This window comes from Rhinolophus sinicus, linkage group LG02, assembly GCF_036562045.2.
Source record: "Rhinolophus sinicus isolate RSC01 linkage group LG02, ASM3656204v1, whole genome shotgun sequence".
NCBI classification, from domain to species: Eukaryota; Metazoa; Chordata; class Mammalia; order Chiroptera; family Rhinolophidae; genus Rhinolophus; species Rhinolophus sinicus.
Window position 1 is genome coordinate 13122359 of NC_133752.1, and position 19035 is coordinate 13141393.

General features: G+C 39.6%; 1 protein-coding gene across 5 annotated transcripts in view; it reads right to left on the minus strand.

Moving 5' to 3' along the window:
- The window catches only part of KCNIP4 (potassium voltage-gated channel interacting protein 4), a 1022425-nt gene that overhangs the window by 96146 nt on the left and 907244 nt on the right, over positions 1-19035 (minus strand). For all 5 annotated transcript variants that reach the window (XM_019743875.2, XM_019743874.2, XM_019743873.2 and 2 more), the window contains one exon: positions 4587-4711. In XM_019743875.2, coding sequence (XP_019599434.2) covers positions 4587-4711 — 125 coding nt within the window. The remainder of the gene's footprint in view (positions 1-4586; positions 4712-19035) is intronic.

A 19035-nucleotide genomic window follows, 5' to 3' on the forward strand; every position in this document is an offset into this window, starting at 1 on the left:
AGATAGATTTGAATTTAATGGATACTTTAACCTAATATAATTCAAAGCAGTGAAGGAAAAGTATGGAAAGATTTAGAATGGGAAGAAGCCATGTATCCCACACAGACAAGTCTAACTACTTGTGCTTACCTGTCATGCTGCATTTTAAAAGATGGGAAGAATATGCTATAAATTATTAATCAATAAGAGGAAATGCCAAAGACACACAGCCATATTAAAAGTTTACGCCCCAGTAGACCGTTCATGATCACCTAGAATTGAATGAAAGTTTGCTTGATTTTGAAAGAGAACAGCAAAGCAAGTTTATGAATCCTATATCTATATCTATGTAGCTATATATCTATATCTCAATACTTGTATGACCTTCCAGGTCAGTAGTTTTCAAATGTGGCCTTTTGTTAGCTATCTGTTAAAAAGGGAACTTTTTTTCTTAATTAAGACGTTCAAGAAAAAAATAAAAGGATTCCTAAGCATCACCCTAAACTTAGCTGAATCAGAATCATTAGCAATAAGACCTGTTACTGCCATCCCCTACCCACACAAACATCCCACCCAGCAAAGACTTCATAAGATTCCAATACATCCAGTCTAACCATTGGCATTTGACGTGATAGGACTCATCACGATTCGGTCAATTCTTTTTGTGATTGAATCACCTTATACCTAGGATCTTATCCATCCAGTTCCATGCTTCTTATTGTAGGCTGCACATTACAATTACCTAAGAGCTTTATAAATCCTGATGTTCAAGGTTCTTCCTAGAGCAATCATATCAGAACCACCAAACATGGTACACCAATGTTTGTAATTTTTAAAGCTCTCTGGATGATTGCAACATGCATCTAAGTTTGAGACCACTGATGTGTGTAGATCATACCTTGTATTTTTCTGCATCCTTTCTAATACATAATTATGTAGCTCAAAAGCCAAAACACTGCCTGGGACGTATGTAGGCCAACCATAACTGACCCATTTTGATGAAACGCAATATTGAAGTTGACTATTTGGGCCCATACTATAATGACTTCTTTTTGTTTAACTTCACGTTTGTTATCTTAATATCTCGCACAATAAAACAAAAAACCCAAACCTGTGTACTTTAAGTATCATTATCCAAATTATCATTATCGAAGGACATACAGGCCACTGATTCAGAGGGGGCTGCCTAAACAAGATGTGGACCCTAGTCTGAGTGACACCAAGGGTTATACTGTCGGCACTATACCAGTGAGTCTCAATATGTGATTCCTGGATCAGCAGCATATGTGTCACCTGAAAACTTAAGAAAAGTTCAAATACTCTGCCCCAACCTCAGACCTACTACATCATAATCTTTTGGTCTGGAGCTCAGAAATCTGTTTTAACAATCCCTTCAGATAATTCTGAGGCAAGTAAGAGTTGAGAAACACTGTGCTACATTCTCCATTTCTATCAGCTGCCTACTTTTGGAGACTCCGTTCAGTATGTGGTAAGAGAAATAAAAATATGGAGATAACTCAGTGGGCAAGACAGGGTGAGGGGCTGATAAATTCTCTCTCACTATCTTTCTTTTATCCTGTTCCTCATTTATATGAACAATCTATGTTGGAAATGAGGAAATGCTACAGAGATATAGTGCTAAAGAAAGACCCAGGGACTCTGGTTATCTTTATTTGCAGGGTGCCTTGTCATGTTCAGCCATTCCCCTGTAAGTGTGCCTATTTTAAGATGTTGATGAATAGTTCATCCTTTTAATAAAAATATGGGGAGTTTTAAAATGGTTTCATTAAAAATGAATATCTTAATTAATTCCAGGGAAATGACTATTTGATCTTCAGGGCTTGAGATAATTGGTGTTCAGGAAACCAAGGATAGTTAGTTTGCTTTCTCTGATGCTAAGCTGGTTCAGATTGCTGCCATCCAGTAAAACAGGAATGCTGTTGAGCTGCTTTAGTGCCTCTCTTGTTTTATTTTAGGGCATTTTTATTGAGTTGTACATTTGATGAGGGGAAAACAAACAAACATTAAAAGTCTGCCATTGTTTGATTTATCAGAGGCATCAATTCATATTTTCTGAGCAAACGGTGAAATTGTTTCTTTTAAAGAAGCATATAAAATATGTTTTGGGCACATAAAGATCTGGTGGAAATTTATGTCATGGGGCAGGGTGAGGGGTCAGAGAAAATGAAGAAGAGAGAGAGGAGAAAAATAGAAAAGAAGGAAGGGGAAAAAGTGAAAGAAAGGAGAAAAAAATTGACAAGAGGAAGAGACAAAGGAGGTAAAAAAAAACACAGGGAAAAAATGGAGGAATGAAGAAAGAGAGCAGGGATCAGAAAAGTAGGAAAGAGGGAAAGAAAAGTTGGGGATAGAGAAGGAAGGAAGAAAAGAAAAAAAGAGGACAAGTAGGTGAAAAGAAGGGAGGAAGGAAGGAAGGAAGGAAGGAAGGAAGGAAGGAAGGAAGGAAGGAAGGAAGGAAGATTTCTGAGTCCCAGACCAAAAGATTAAGATTGAGTAGGTCAGAGGTTGGGGCAGAGAATTTGACCTTTTCCTAAGTTTTCAGGTGACGCTGATGATGCTAATCCAGGGATCCCATACGGAGACTTTGGAATGCAGACTTGGAGCCTGGGCAATATTTTCTGAACTGTTACTTGGAGAAGACACGCTGCAGAGATGCTGCTCCCAAGGTTTGTGACAAGTGAGAGGAAAGGCATCCGGACCCCACATAGAGAGATATACGGTGATGGCAGAGGGGTAGTAATGTAACAGCCATCTAGGAATACACAGGGATGCTGGGAGATTGGATTAAGTTCTTTATTCAACAACCATTTTGTAGCTGATACACAATCTAATGTTAAAAAAGGAATGTTTTATTTTTTTTAATTACAAGGTCTTTGAATTAGAGCAAAAAAGTTTAGATGTTCACAGGAAAGCCTTTGAAATTCTATTCTGTGATTAGCCTTCCTTGAACATTTACGGTTGGCTAAGACTTGGTCTTTTTCACTTCCTCTCCTTCCCCATCCTTGCCACTCAATGGTTTGCTGCTGTCCGGGGTCAGTGCCGCTGTCTCACTGTAAGTCTCCCTCTCTCTGAAGTCTGCAAACTATGGCAGCATAAGCATAACTAATAACTTTCTAGCCTAATTTTCAAAGCCCCTTCCTCTTTATGCATTGCTTATCTATATGTGTCATCTAAACAGACTATACATCAAGATTCCTTTTAATGAGAGTCTTGTCTGTGTAGTAAACACCCATCTCTATTATATCTTCTCCCTCCCCACCCAGTGTATCTCCACAAAAGCCTGGGTGTTAGCAGAGGAGCAAGTTTTTGATGAGTAATGAGGGGAGAAGAATTTAGAAAGCCCAGGCAAAGAGAGTGGTGAGGAGCAGAAATGCGACAGAGAGAGACCCCATGGAATCAGAAAGATGGTGAAAGTTTGTCTGCAATATGCACGACGGAACCCTGTAAGTATATTCTGAAAAGGTCAAGTAGTGTTACAAATTCTCTGCACATTTTTTTTTTTTTTTTTTTTGTGGATATCAAAGAAGAGGCTAAGTTTCTCATCTGGCCTGCATGAGGTTGGACAGAGGTATTCTAGTATTTGAATTGGTCAGATTTGAAGAGGCAGGAATGAGCAGAAATCATTGGACACTACAGGCTTCTATGGGCTATGGTGTAGGGTCTCTTAGGGCATGGCCTTGAGGTGGAATCAAAGCAATTTAATTTGGATCTCAAGAGGTCCCTATAACTCCTATGGTTTACATATGTGTAAGAACACAATATATGTTGGGTTATGCATGACATTTGATACACAACCATTGATACTTTTAAAGATGAACTGCTTTCAAATAGATTCATAACAGCAAGTCTTCTCTCTCTATTCAGACCACAAGCACCTTCAGGACAGAAGCATATCTTCTCTGGCTTTTGAATAACTTACAGTATCTGGCTTAATATGAGCACATACCAAGGATTCACTAAGAGTGTGCCTGATCAATTGCCTGGACCAATCACTTATTGCCTGTCATCTTCACACTCTGGTATGCACGGACTATTACGCCTTTTGAAGATGAATCACTCAGGAGGGAGTATCATAGTCACACATGCATCACAGAAAACTGGATGTAGGGACCACCTACAGACACTTGTGGTTTACAGTCATTTGTGGCTTGGTTATTTAGAGACGATCAAACTTATTGTGACTTTTCTCCAGTGCTAGGAATCAAGTTCCTTAATGTACCCCACTCTATAGCGAATATTCAAGTCAAGCACCAGAATATAGTTTAAAAATGAAGAAGACAATTGGAGCTTATGGAAATGATGTCATTATAACTGAAAAAGAAAAAAAAATCCCAACTGAGAATTGAATTGAGTAAACCTTTCTTCTTTACTCATCCTGTTTAATGTACACCTACATTGTATGAGCACTGGTGTGCCAAAGTGAATCACAATCCAAAAGGATGTTGACAACATTTACATCTAGGAGTGATTGGTATAAAATGTACATATGATAGAGCTCTCATCAAGCTGTATATTTCCCCCCTCCCCACTCACGTCTCAGTACTTCCCCGAGAACTGGGTAAAGGTGAAATCCAAAAGAAAGTACTTACATTCTTAAATCCTCTGTAAAGAATCTGGAGCTCTTTCTTGGTAAATTTGCTCTGAGCTTCCAGAAGTTCAAGAGCCTCAGGCCGATGCCTGACAGTGGCCATCTCCAGTTCATCTTCCACGCTGTCTGTAGAGAAAAACAAAAAAAGTCTTAAGATCAGTCACAGTTCACCAATGCTTATGGATGATTCTCATACTGCCAATCACTGGTCTTTATATTCCCCAGGGTTTACAGTACTAAGCTAAGCTAATTCTACATTACATTTTTTCATACTTTCTAGTCATTACACATTATAATACTAGCATTTCTCCAGTTCAGTATGAGAAGTGCAGAAACAAAAACAAAAACAAAACAAAACATGAACACTCTTAAAACCTGGGATTTGTGTACATATACCAAATACGTTACAAAAACGGAATTTTAGTTTAATAACAATCAGCATCACCGTTGTATCATGCATATAGGAGATAGGAGTCTACTAATACTCCACGAGGATACCTCTGAAATCAAATATTTCTCCTGGAGCTACAACTAGTTGTCATATCAAGTGCCAAGTAAAGTAATGAGCTGTCAGTTTGACTGGCATAAACGCAGTCTTCACGGGGGCATACTGGATGGACAAGGGCCTAGGGAAACTTCTGTCTAAACCCGATTCTGCAGCCAAGGGAATCCATCCATAGCTACAGATACATTCTAAAATACTGCACTTTGCTGTGTGAATTGTATTTATCCTGTAATTTCTCTTAGATGCTCTATGCAAAAAGAATTTTGGGTTCATACGAATTTGGGAAATGTTGTAAATAATAACGTAGTTTGTGAGCGATATACAGGAATCTAAAGGTTTTGAGATGACTGACAACAACAAATTCTGTTTAACCCAATTGATCCCAAAGGGTATTTAGCCACAGAACCCTTTCTCCCCACAGGAAACTTCTGGAACATTTGCCCTAGGGTCATGTATAACACAAGTTGGGAGGTATTGGGATATAGTAGACTGTAGGTGTTTAGGTCACAAAGTACAGCGTCCTTAATTAGGTCCAGCTCCTTTGCAGTGGGGCCCAATGGAGGCCTAAGGAGTTCTTCCCACCATAGTCCAGGCCACACCTGAGCCAAGGAACTCCTCAGGGACAGAAGCATCAAGGCCCAGTAGTAACACCATGACTTCCTTCCATTCTATTCCTTCCTTTTGGCTACTGATTGCCACCTCAGAGGGGTGAGGCTCAGGAGAAAAGCGTCTTGTCATCAACTCTGGTCCCTGTGCCACTATCACTCCCAATTGCATGTCTCATGTGTCAGTTAGAAAAACAGTCATTTTGACTACAAAATTCACATCATTTTCGATACTTAATAACGCCGCCTCTCGCTGACATCGGTACCTACTTACTAACCTGTCTCAGGGCAGTGAGGGGCGACAGCCCTCACTTAGCAGGGAAACAGAGGTCAGTGGAAGACTGACCTTGGCACGTCCTAATCACTACCCTCAAGGAGTTTACAAAAGACTAATAATGGTGATGAAACAAATACTTGGAAAGATTATGTTTGTCAAAACGAGGAAGAGGAGGTAAAAGCAAGCATTTGTTTTGCACTTTCCATATCATATTAATTTATTTTGGAAGAGTGAAATGGAAAAGCTGCATAATAGTGATGGATGGATAAGAATAATAAAAGAGACAAGAAAAAATGGGAAGACCAAGAATAAACTCTGAGCGGATGAGGATAAAATTGATGAGAAAGTAAGTGGAGTGTGCATCTAAAGGATGTGAAAAGGGATAACAGTAGCCGATCAAAGGCAGTTAGGCATTAAAACTGACCTCAGGCTGGGCTTCATGGAGACATTAAGAAAAGCCAAAATGGGGCTCCTTTAATTTTCTCCTTTGTTCATCAGAATGAATAAGTTGATTGTACTCAATGAGTCCCAAGCTGGAGAGAATGAAGGAAAATAGTCGTCCCTAGGATTGCTGTTCATCCAATGAATTGGACGGTGCTATAGTTATTGTAGTTGCCAATGCAGAATGCAGAAATCAATGCCACAGAACAGAACTAATATAGATAATAACAAACAGAAAGCCTGTGATGTAAGCTTCTACACTTGCTTCAGCTTAAGATACTCCTCTTTCTCTTTTCCACCTATTGAAATGCATATGCCTCTTATGATTCAGTTTAAATAATACTCCTTCCTCTCTAAAGCCTTTCCTAATTGCTCCATCATACAGAACTAATGGCTTCCTGGTCAGAGTTCTCACACCCTATCTCCCACTCGCATAGCATGTGAAACACAACACAGTGGTCTGTCCATGTCTGCCTTCCGTTGTGAATTCCTTGAAGACAGGAGCAACGTCTTACAGATCTGTCTCTCCCCTGGACCTAACATAGAGTCTGACAGCATGCAGTCACTCAAGAATGATTTGGGGAATGAATGAATGAGTCAAGAAACAAATGCGACTGCTGCTAAAGTTTCCATTCCTGTGAAGCCTCTTGAACCTTAGCTGCCCTCTAGAAAATGATTTCTCAAACTGAGGCTGGTGCACCACTGGTGGACCTTAAATGCTTTCTGTGGAATCACTGTTCTCTGGGCATTGTTCCGAGAAGCACAGCAAAGGCAAAAGTAGAGGAAATTTTAATCAAATTTTCTGAGCAGTCTTTCAGTCATAGCATAACCTCCTCTAGACCCAGTGACCCTTCCACTGAATAGAAGCAAAACAGTGCCCTGACGCGTTGGCCTTTCTTACCATCTAGCCATCTGAACCACATGACAAAGTTCCTTCCCCAGCTGCCGCAGACTTGCAGATGCTGAGGCTGAGACAAAAAGGCCCAGGGCTGTAGGGTCAGTGTCATTGAGTTAAATGTGTGTGACAGGATGAGCAGCCGTGCCATAGTCAAAGCATCACACTTGAAGTGCCTGCCCCGCGGGCTCCTGTTTTCCCAGCTGCCTGGTACCTTACTTCTTAATGACTCCTATCTGCCAAAGGGTTGTTTCTATTTCTAGGAGGCTGACAGGCTCTAAAAACATACCTGAAATCATCAGCAATTACCAGCTTATGATAAGTTAAAAAAGCAACACCACTGAACTCAATCAAGACTGATTTTCGGAGGCAAACTCTGTGGAGAGCACAGCATGAAGCTGTACAGGACTGTGAAGTTCCTGATGTGACTCAGCCACCAGTGAGGACCATACATTTGAGGGGGACAATTCAGTGCTTAAGATTTATTGAGCTTCTATTATATGCCAGGGGATGGGCTAGGTGCTCTAATCCTTGCAATAACTCCAGATGAGATATAATTGTCTATGTTTTTAACATATGTGGATACAGCGTCTCATAGAGGTGAAAAAGTGACTGGCCAGATCAGATGTAGGAGAAAAAGTAGAGAAAATATTTACACCCATGTCTTCGATGCCGAAGCTTATGTTCTTTGTACTTGGCCCAACCACGTTCTCTCGATACCAGCAGAAAGAACAATGATACAAATAATGACAGCACTTCTCTCCTGCACTGTCAAATGTCTCAGAAAACTTGACTTTACTCACTGGGTCCATTTCCTACCTCCCGCTCTCTCCTTAATCTACTTACTACAGTCTGATGTCTGGCCCTGTTATGGGATGAATTGTGTCCCTGTGTAATTTGTATGTTGAAAGCCGACATTACTAAATTTGAAGATATGGCCTTAAAGAAGGTAATTAAGGTTGAGAGAGAGAGAGAGAGAGGTCCAAGGATACATGCACACAGAGGAAAGCCCATGTGAAGACACAGCAAGAAGGCAGCCATCTGCAAGGAAAAACCAAGGAAAAACCAAGGCTGCTGGCTTCTTGATTTTGGACTTCCCACTTCCGGAACTGTGAGAAAATAAATTTCTGCTGTTTAAGCCACGCAGTCTATCGCATTTTGTTAGGGCAGAGTCAGCATACTAATATACCCACCTGTAGTCAAATGACATACAACACTGAAAAAACAGGTCTTGTTATTCACAGTTTGCCCAGTGAGTGCTGGATAATTTGTTAGTCAGCCATATCATTTAATCTTTACAATATCCATCCAGAGAGTGATTATCATCCTCATTGTACAGATGGGAAAAGTGAGGCTGGCAGGTTCTAAGTAACTTGCTCAACATCAGGTGCCTAGCTAGTCTTGAAGAGATAGGAATCTTTAGCACCCTGCAGTCCAAATTTTTAGGCATTCTGATGAGATTGCTAATAGAGACCACCCTGTAGAGAGCTTTTGCGCTAAGCCCGGCTACATATTATCTCATTCGGATACTGATAAAAATTCTGTGAGATATCTGTTATTGCCCTTATTTTGTAAGGAAGAAACTGGGACTCACAGAGCTCAAGCAACTGAGTCAAGGTCACTCAGCTAGTAAGTCACAGAGCTGGGATTGGATGTCTGGCTTTTCGACCCCGAAGATTGTGAGTTCGGGGAATATGCTATTTGAAATGGTAACAATTCTGTTTTGCGCTAAAATCCTAGGGGATAGAAGATTTTAAACACAAACCAGGTGCCCACTGAACCCCCAAATGCCTCAGGGGAAATGTGCCTGGGCTCCTTGAGGTGGTCACAGCGATGGTGGTTCATATGATGATTAGAAACACGTAGAATAAGGTGCAGAAGTGACGGGATCTCAGAGCTGGAAAGAACATGAAAGGTTGTTTGGTTTTCCTCATTTTATCACAGAAATTTAAGTTGAGGGAGGCTGAGGGGTTTGTCTGGGATGAAAAGCAGAACCAGGTGGGACTGTGGCCTTCTGAATCATCTCCAGGCCTCTGCAAACACATATCTTACTGATTTGCTAATTCTAGTGCTGCCTTTGCATCCTGAGACAAGCTGAATACAAATAGTATGTTAATTCATGCATCTTAACAGATTTCATTTTAATCAGGCAATAAATTCTCCAAGCCAGACACCCTGAGCTTCCTGGTTGTCTCTTTTTGTCCTTTGTTCCTTAGATTTAAGTCTCTCAAGGGCTGAGGTTGTTCTATACCCGAGTCAACGGCCCCCTTAGGCCACGACACAGTTGGACGAGAAAGTGGAATTCAAATCACCTGGGAACAACCAACTGGGTTTTAAAAATAGTCGTCTTTCTTCCCTTTCTCACAATTTCTCTTGAAATACAGTAGAAGCTTATTACAGCCCAACTCATAACTATAGAAACTTCCCATTTTTTATTTTTAATAAATTTTTATTGGGGAATATTAGGGAACAGTGTGTTTCTCAAACTTCTCTTTTTGAGGTCAAACCATATCCTCCAGAACAGAATCTCAGAACATCTTGCTTTACAAACATGACGATGACATGTTTGTAAACAAGGCTTATAATGAGGGAATAAAACCATTTTATGAAAAATAATGTCACTTTCTTTAAGAAGGTGGTTCAGTATTATCATGCAGGGGACTCAGCTCCCGCTCCCCACACAAGAATGTGGGATATGGTGAGGCCAGAAAGGAACACCAACAGAGCCATACATAGGGGAGTCTTACCACTATATTCTCAATGGCGGCTGGTCGAGACACAAAAGCAAACATCCGCCAGTACCCCCAACGAGGAGTCTTCCTGCACCCCCATCTTGCTGGTGGCCAGGGGAGACACAGGAAGTAGGATCCACACGATCCACAATCCGCCATCCGCTTGCTAACCACAATCCCTCATCTGCTTCTCTGCCAAGCAACCAACCCCCTTGCCAGCATAGCCAGGGCAGTTATATTAGCAGCCAATGGCTAACCGGTAACAGCTGATGGCTACCCAGCCACAGTGGATGGCCATCTGATGACAGCTGATGGCCCTTTAATAACTGAGCTAGCACCTTTCCATGTGAGGACGAGAGCCTGGAAACTGCTCTCTGGGACTCTGTCCCCACAAGTACGTAGGCTGCATACATAGAAATAAATTCTTGCCTCATCACAGCAGGAAACACCATAGGCCCTTTTGCCTCAATGTCTTCTGCCAAGGATGTGCCAGACTACTGGCTAAACCAGCCAAACACCATCAAATTGGGCACACTGAAAGTGTTCAATAAAAAAAAAAATAAAAATAAAAAAAAAAAAAATGAAATGAATGCATAACTATTTGAAGCATCCCACTAGTGGGGACCATTTTTCAATAAACATGACTCTCCTTTTTCAAAAACAGTATCCATGTTTCATTATAAAAAGATCATAAATACTATAACTTTCAAATTCTATTTGAGCCGAATTTGATTTGTGTAGCCAAAGATTTAGTCAGCTTGACTTACGTTGCTTTATCTCATTTATAAAACTACCCTCTGAGCCTTTCCTTCGAATGTTTACTCTTTATTAAATTGGTTTATTAGTGACTTGATCAGGATGGCAATAACATCATGATGAGAACGATTACCTTCTAATGATATGCTACATGTTATTATCTAGAAGCTGGGTCCAGTGGCAGGGATTGACGGAGAGTTTGACTAATTTCACCTCAGCTTTTAGCTTTGCACTAAGCAATGCTGTAAGATTCTTGACTATAGCATTTGGAAACTACCTCTGAGAAATCCTGGAATAAGAAGGAGATACTATTGTTTGCTTCATGTTCAAGTCCAACACATCAGGACAAAGACAAAGGTGCCTAGGGGAAGATTTCCAAAGCTATTTTACATGACACAGGTGTCATTTCTTTCCTTCCTTCCTTTTGGACATCAAAAACTCGTAGAGGCATAAATTGGGTGCCATATACTCAGAACACCCCTTAATTCCACCCTCATAATGCTCAAAGGGGTTGACATTATAATCAGTTGAGGAAACGGGTGTTTAGGAGCTAAAGAGTTTGCTCAAGTCTGGACAGCTACATAGCTGATATGAGGTCGGACAATTAAGTTTGCAAACTCATCCTAGAAACAGTGCTACATGACTCATTGCTGAATATCACTACAGTCACCTTCAAAGTAACCCCCACCTTGGGGAAACTATGCACCTACGCCAGGGCCTAGTCCACCCTTCAGAGCAATTTTGGAACTCTTTTTTTGGAATGGCCATCAGAGCTGTAGTTGTATTACCCTGGATGTCCTGAATGTCATCAAAATGTCTTCCTTTCAATATTTCCTTTATCTTTGGGGAAAGAAAGAAGTCATTGGGGGCCAGATCAGGTCAGTGGGGAGGGTGTTCCAATACAGTTATTTGTTTCCTGGCTAAAATCTCCCTCACAGACAGAGCCATGTGAGCTGGTGCATTGTTGTGAAGCAAAAGCCATTAATTGTTGGCAAAAAGTTCAGGTAGGCTAACTTTTTCATGCAGCCTTTTCAGCACTTCCACATAGTAAACTTGGTTAACTGTTTGTTCAGTTGGTACAAATTCATAATGAATAATCCCTCTGATATCAAAAAAGGTTAGAAACATCGTTGCAACAAGTTCCTGAACTTTCTTGTCAGACCTCCTAAGTGGGGGAGCTGGGATCTGACACAAACTATCTTTCTTCTTCCTGCTTTATTATTTGACTTCTCTGGATGGAGAGTTCAAACCTAGGCCACTTGTTAAATTTAGCCAAGTTCAAATGCTTCATCTCAAGCTTCTAAAGGCCTGGGAGCCCTCTGAACTGTTCTTGTCTTCACAACCATTCACACATCCACCCACCAGGAGCTATTTTCAGGCACACACGAGAGTGTATGAGCAATTAACTCCAAGTTGATCATGCACAGCCCAGGAGTAGAAAGCAACCCGTCCATCTGAAACACTGCGGAGACCTTGCATATCCTTAACCACCCTGAACAATTGGGACCCCCCAATTTTTGTGAGTGAGACATGTGTTTCTTCAACTCTGGCCCTAAAAGTATGTTAGGACCAAAAATGCCCTTTACAGTACTTTATCATATTTAATATTTATATATCACCTGGAAAATGAAAAATCCTTTGAAAATGGCCAATTATTGTGAACGTCTTCTGTTAGAGATGGTTGTTGGCAATAACATTGCATTTTCCATCCCAGGAGAACTTGAATTATTTCGTAATTTTGTGATTGAATTCAATCACTTATAAAATATAACTACTCAGAGGAAAATTACATGAGCCATTTCTTACAGCACATATGAACAAGTTGTCTATACCTTATTTAGAAACATAAATAACTCTTTACACAGCTTAGATTTTAAAATATAATCACCTAATTGGAATGCTTATATTAGCACTAACCGTATGTAGAAAATCATGAACAGCCCCTTATGAAAGGGGTATTATTTCATAGGTGATAGGGTCTTACTTGCTTTTTGGTAAATTAAGGAAATAAATATTATATTGCCAGTCATTATACACAGAGAGAAAATCTACAATAAAAATCTGGGATGAGGGGAGAAGGAAACAAGGAATGTGATTGAACTTGCGCGTAGAGGCCTGCTAAGAAGATTGATATTCTAGGATACTCTTGTTGCCAGGAAAGGCTACAGCTGAGCAAGAGTATGATCAAAGAGAAAATTTTAAAAAGGAGTGAAACATGGAGAGAGGTGAAGAAAGACAGTCCGAAATAGTTCACTAAATTAAAAATGCCCTCACAAAAGAGTTTCTCTTGAATTTTGATAAACTTTCTCCTGTTTGCCTTAGAAATGTAATAATAGCAAACCACTCTTCATAGCATTTGTTCTGTGTAAGCACTTACATACATTAACTCATACAATTCACATCAGCACATGGTATTCTGTTCTCAAGATGAAGACACTGGCACAGAGAGATTAAGTAACTTGCCCATGGTCACACAGTAGCAGAGCCAAAGTATGAACTCTAGAAAGTCTGGTTCCAGGGTTCATGGAATTCACTCTTCTACCATCTGTCTCGGAAAAGAGGGAGGATGATGCCTCACCTACCTAGAAATCACATACCAAACCAAGAATCAGAAAATTAATAACAAAAGGGCTCAAAGTAAAAAAATAGAGTGATGTTAAAACTCACAGTATCTTGAATCCAGCCCCTTACTTTGTAAATGTACATTTAAACACAGAGCCTTAGCTTTTGTGGTTGTAAATCAGACCCTTGGGCGCTTCAGAGCACAGACCCTGGTCTTCGCGACTCCCTAGCGTAGCACTTTGACAAATACCTGTCACAGTGTCCTTTATCAGTAAGAGTGTCCCCATCCTTACTGTATTCACAATTTTAGTAAGTTCTGACTCCACATCAGAAGCAGATGGAGGTGAGGGGGGAGGGGTACACACTAGAAGGAGACCATGAGCCACACGAATAACACCTAACATTTGACGGCTAGCTCTTTGCAGTAAACAAAATTATTTGCATTTTTATTATTATAAAATAATAAATATTGTCACCCTGCTTTTATAGAAGAGGAAATTAGTGTTGGAAGGAATGTTGTAACTTTATAAAGGACATAAAAATAGGAAGTTATGGAGTCAGGACATGAACCCAAATTTTCTGACTCTAAATTCTAGAACGGACAGCTGATGGCCTGAGAACAAAGGAGGGAACATAAAGTGGAAAAGGCACCGTGAGGATATTACAGCAAATAATAGTAATAATAAAATAGTCAATGACCAATTTTGATCTTTAATTATTAGGAGAGCTTTTATTCCATTTACTTTATTTCAGAAGATTAGCTGTGGTTGACACATTTTTAAAAGATTGTTAATTTAAAAATTTTACTTTAAAAAAACCTATTGTAAAGGAATGCATACATTAAAATTTTATTTATACAAAATATAATGTCTAATTCATAAGATGTTAGTGTGCTGTGTGTGCTTTAGAAAGTAAGCAAAATAGAATCTATTACCTATGGAGTTAAAAATGGTTTGGGTAAGTTTAGTGACAAGATACTTGGTGGCATATTTGGGGCTAATATCCATGGTGACAGTAACATTCTGCCACAAAACATTTATCCATCATGGCCATGTTTAAAACTGAGTGTTCGGAAAACTGAGCAGTGATCTAGGTTTTGTCATTTTCCCCCCTAGATTTAAGCTAGTTCCTTGGTTCAGAGCAAGGTAGACTACTTAGTCCAAATGTCAGGAGGACATTTATTGTGTGATGAGGATAAGTTAGTAAAAAATTCTCTGTGCCTTAGTTCTCCCATATGTTTAATGGTGTAAAAATGAGCAGGAAATCGTACCGAACAATACAGTGTAGGGTGGTGGTGGACATTAAACAAGACCCTACATGTGTCTGGCACATAGTCAGCACCTGATCGTAGTGTTGTTGTTATGATTTGTGACAGTATTAGTATTAATCACGTTAACATCTAGAGTCATCTTTAACGTGATAAGCAGAGCAGTGCCTGGGAGCATTCATTCCAGTGAATTATTCAGTTCTCCAAAGTTTGGTTTTTCCTGGGCTTATTTCTCAGCTGACCCTGGACAATGTATTTAGCCTCTCCAAGCTTCAATTTTAAAATCTATAAACTGGGGATAATACTTCTATCAATTTCAAAACAACTCATAAAGTTGTTTGAGAGATTGAATTATTTACTGACATATAGTAATTAACCAATAAAGGACAGCTGTTCTGATTATTCGAGATTATTGCATACCTACAAGTGAGTCATTGTTCTAGAATCTTCTGGAGTGAGGGCTCTGTTACTACACTTGTTGAGTGTGCATCTCTTTTCTGACGTTGTTAGCTATGTGACCTTGGGTAAGGTGCCTAGTCTCTCTAGGTCTCATTCATAAAAGGGATATAATAACAGCACCTACTGCAAAGAATTGTGAAGTTGAAATGAATGTGTAAAAAGCATTTAAAATAGAGCATGGCACATAGTGTTTAAGATGTCAATTATTATTATTATCTCATTTAATTATTAAAAAGTCCTTTGAGGTGAGTGTTATTTTGTTCATTTTATCAGGATAAATTGAAGTCCATGGAGGTTGATCAACTTGTCCGAGGACACACACTAAGAGTTATTCCATCCGTCACCAAAACCCTTGCCTCCTAAATTGCACATCCAGAAGTTCTCTTTGCAGAGACTCTGCACTGACCCACTATTGATAGTGGGACCCACAGGTCACCTTGGCTCCCTTTGGGACCTTTATACTATTCCAGTTTGGCACTGACATGAGATAAAGGACCATTTTTTGGAATGGAATTTGTGGCAATAACCTCACTTTAATGCCTGTCATTTCCTCCCACACATCTTATGATGCAATATTGTGGACAAACAAAGCCTGCATTGTCAACTTGTATCCTTTTGCTTCCACTATTTCCTCTACATGGATCTGCCTTTCTTCCTTCTCAACCATCTCTCTCTATTCTCCTTAAGGTTCATCTTAATGGAGACAAGACTGCACAGAGGAGAAGCCTCCTCAGATTTCCATGCAGCATGTATGCTTGTCTGCTGTCAGCTCTCGTTGCTTTGTATCTCATTGACCTGCTTGTTATGTCATTTTTCTGTGATGTGAACATCTGGAGGCACGAGATGTGTCTCAGTTATGTTGTTACCAATAATGCCTAGCATGGTTCTCAACATTAGAGATTGTTTGTTCGTCTGTTCATTCATTCAATATTTATTGAGTGTGTATCATGAGCCAGGCACACTTTACGGTACTGTACACCCTGCAATGAACAAAAAGGACAAAATTCTTGCTTACATGGACCTTAAATTCTAGTGGAGTGTTGCTAATAGAACATGCAAGTGAAGCTGTCAACTGAATGAATGGATATACGGGTCTGGAGTTGAGAAGTACAGTCTGGGCTAAAGATATAAATGTCAGAGTGTTATTTAAGACCATGAAACTCAATGCAATCACTAAGTGAGTAAATGCTAACAGAGGACAGTAATTATTGTATTAAATGAAGGAATACATAAAAAAATTAGAAGGACCAGAGAATGTTGGGGACTCTGGAATAGGCAAGCCCTAGACAGGACCAGCCTAGAAATCCTCTAGGTTTTAAGAATTACTTTATATGGTGGGTATTCCCTCCTGGGAGCCCGTCTCTGAGCTTCCTGCTTATAATGATGTTCATCAAGAAGAAAATAACTGAGCCGCACGGCTATATTTAACACTCATTAACACAGGCCCAGTTTCTACAATGGTCTTCACATTTCCTTCATGTTTTAAAACATTTGTTCTTAGGAAAGTGGTGTCTTTCTCTGAGTCTTTGTCTCTCAGCAGCCAGGGGCAGCTTGAATGTTATTCATCGCGTCTCCTGAATAATGGTGCCTAAACTCATCTTCATGAGACCTGGTGGCAGTCATGGTAAAAATCATGGAATCTTCCATTGTGTCACCACGTGGAAAAAGAGTTGGCTGTGACCTCTGAGAACCAGGGAAGAAAGCTGTGAAACAATAAGGCATGATAATTTATTGCACGGGCTCGGCTCTATATTCCACATGAGCATGTAGGCTCCTGGTTGACGGGATCTATGCTTAGCTTATTCATGGTTGTAACCTCAGCACTTAGGAGGATGCCTGCCATGTAGCAGACACTGATAAAGATTTGTGAAATGACTAAATGACCTGGGCTTGAGTCCCAGCTCTGCTCAAGTGGGGCAAGTCACTTAATACTTCAAATCCTTAGCCTCCTCGGTTGTTAAGTGGTGATAATAATAGCATTGAATAATAACTGTAAAGATTAAGTGGAATAATGTATGTAAAGGGTTTTGCATAATGTGTGGTGCATCGTAGGAATCCATATACATGCTTTCTGCTCTTATGATGATTTTATCACCAGCCCTTCTAATATCTGCTCACCCAAAGCATTGATTAATTTTACACTGTCACTGAGATCAATTAAATATGATTTTTATTACCTCCAGAACGCTCACTGGAGAATATGCCACCTCCAAGCAGATTCAGAGAACACTACAATGTACTGTGGAATTGTTTTTCTACCTAAAGTTTCAAATGAGAATGTTTTGCTGAAAGTGAATAAGGTTTCCTCTATTCCTTCATCTCCAGGACTTGTCTTTTTGTTGTTGTTGCTCTTCCCCCCCCACCCCCCCGAATGCTTACAAGCAAAGATGGGCCTGTATTTCTGTACAGTGCTTCTACCCATCATACTTGAGCCTCTATGTCCCCTGGCAAGAAAGCAATTTGTAAGGAAGAGGGTTAACCTTTAACCCTGCAATCTAAGCAAATGACACAGCAATCTTCTGTATTTTATAGAACTGGTGGAGTGCAAAATCAAGTCTGCTTGAAGCATTAGGCTCCCATTTCAATGGTCTAAAAGAAACCAGCAGAAGTTGTCATTGCCTGGACTCATGCTTAGCCTAAATATTACATTTTAGGTCACTGCAAATGGAAAATTGATATTTATGACTTCTATTAGAAATGCATGAATGACCAATTATGAAATAATTAATAAAAGAGAAAAAAACAAAAAAAAAACATTTGTTTATCTAAACTTCTGTGTAGCTTCTTACAAGTTGTCATCCCTCTACCCCTTTTAATAGAAAATAGTGGAAAAATGAAGTGGGAAGAAAAATATTTCATCATACAGGTAACCCCCTCCCCCGAAAGAAAAAAAAACCAAACAAACTATACATCTATTCACAATAAAGCTTGTTTCAAGAATGGCTTGTGTTCTTCAGACTCTTTAAGCCAACATGTATAAGTGAAATGATCATCTTTTCTTAAATTTCATGCCCTTTTCTGTTCCTTATCTTGCTTAATTCCACCAGGATTGTTTTGGTGGAATCACATTGTCCAATTCTTATCTTTTACTCAATACCACCAATTTTCCCCCAGTATTTCCAATTACTCCTTCACCACATGTTTCAAGTCCATCCCCTCCCTTCTACAACTATCTCCTTATATTTAGGCATTTCTCCTTTCCTATAAGCAGGAAGTGTAGTGGTGAAGACCAGAAGCTATGGCATCATACCGTTTGAGGCGAAATTCCTGCTTTGACAGGAAGTTAATTGAGAGATCTTGCATTAATGATTTAATTTCTTTGTTTAATTTTCTCATTTAAGTGGGTATTATATGATTCATTTTTGTCGTTTTCTTATTATAAATTTTGAATGTTTCCTTGATTCACAAAGCAAAACACAACTAGCTTTTGCTGACAGTTTTGATATCCTGTCCAGGTCTTGTTTTTGAATGTCACATTTGATCCGTTGCTCATCTTTTCCCTGACTTTAAGTTCATCATCAACTCTTCTAGAGTTGGACTTGTGCTCAGTTCTTTCAGCTGTTGGATGGCTCTAGCTATCTCAAAAACCAGTCAAGACAAAGATTAATTCCCCATTTTGACCAGCAATCCCACTTCTGGGTATACATCCAAAGGAAAAGAAAACTGGATTATCAAAGTGATATCTGTGCTCCTTTGTCTATTGCAGCATTTTTCACAATAACCGAAAAAATGAAAACAACCTAACTGCCCATCAACACTTAGGATGGATGGATAAAGATGAATGGATAAAGAAAACAGATGAATGGATAAAGAAAATGTGGTAGATATACAATGGAATATTATTTAGCCATGAGAATGAAGGAAATCTGGCAATATAAATGAAACTTGAGGGCACTAAGCTAAGTGAAATAGCGAGACAGAGAAAGAGAAATACTTTATGGTATAACTAAT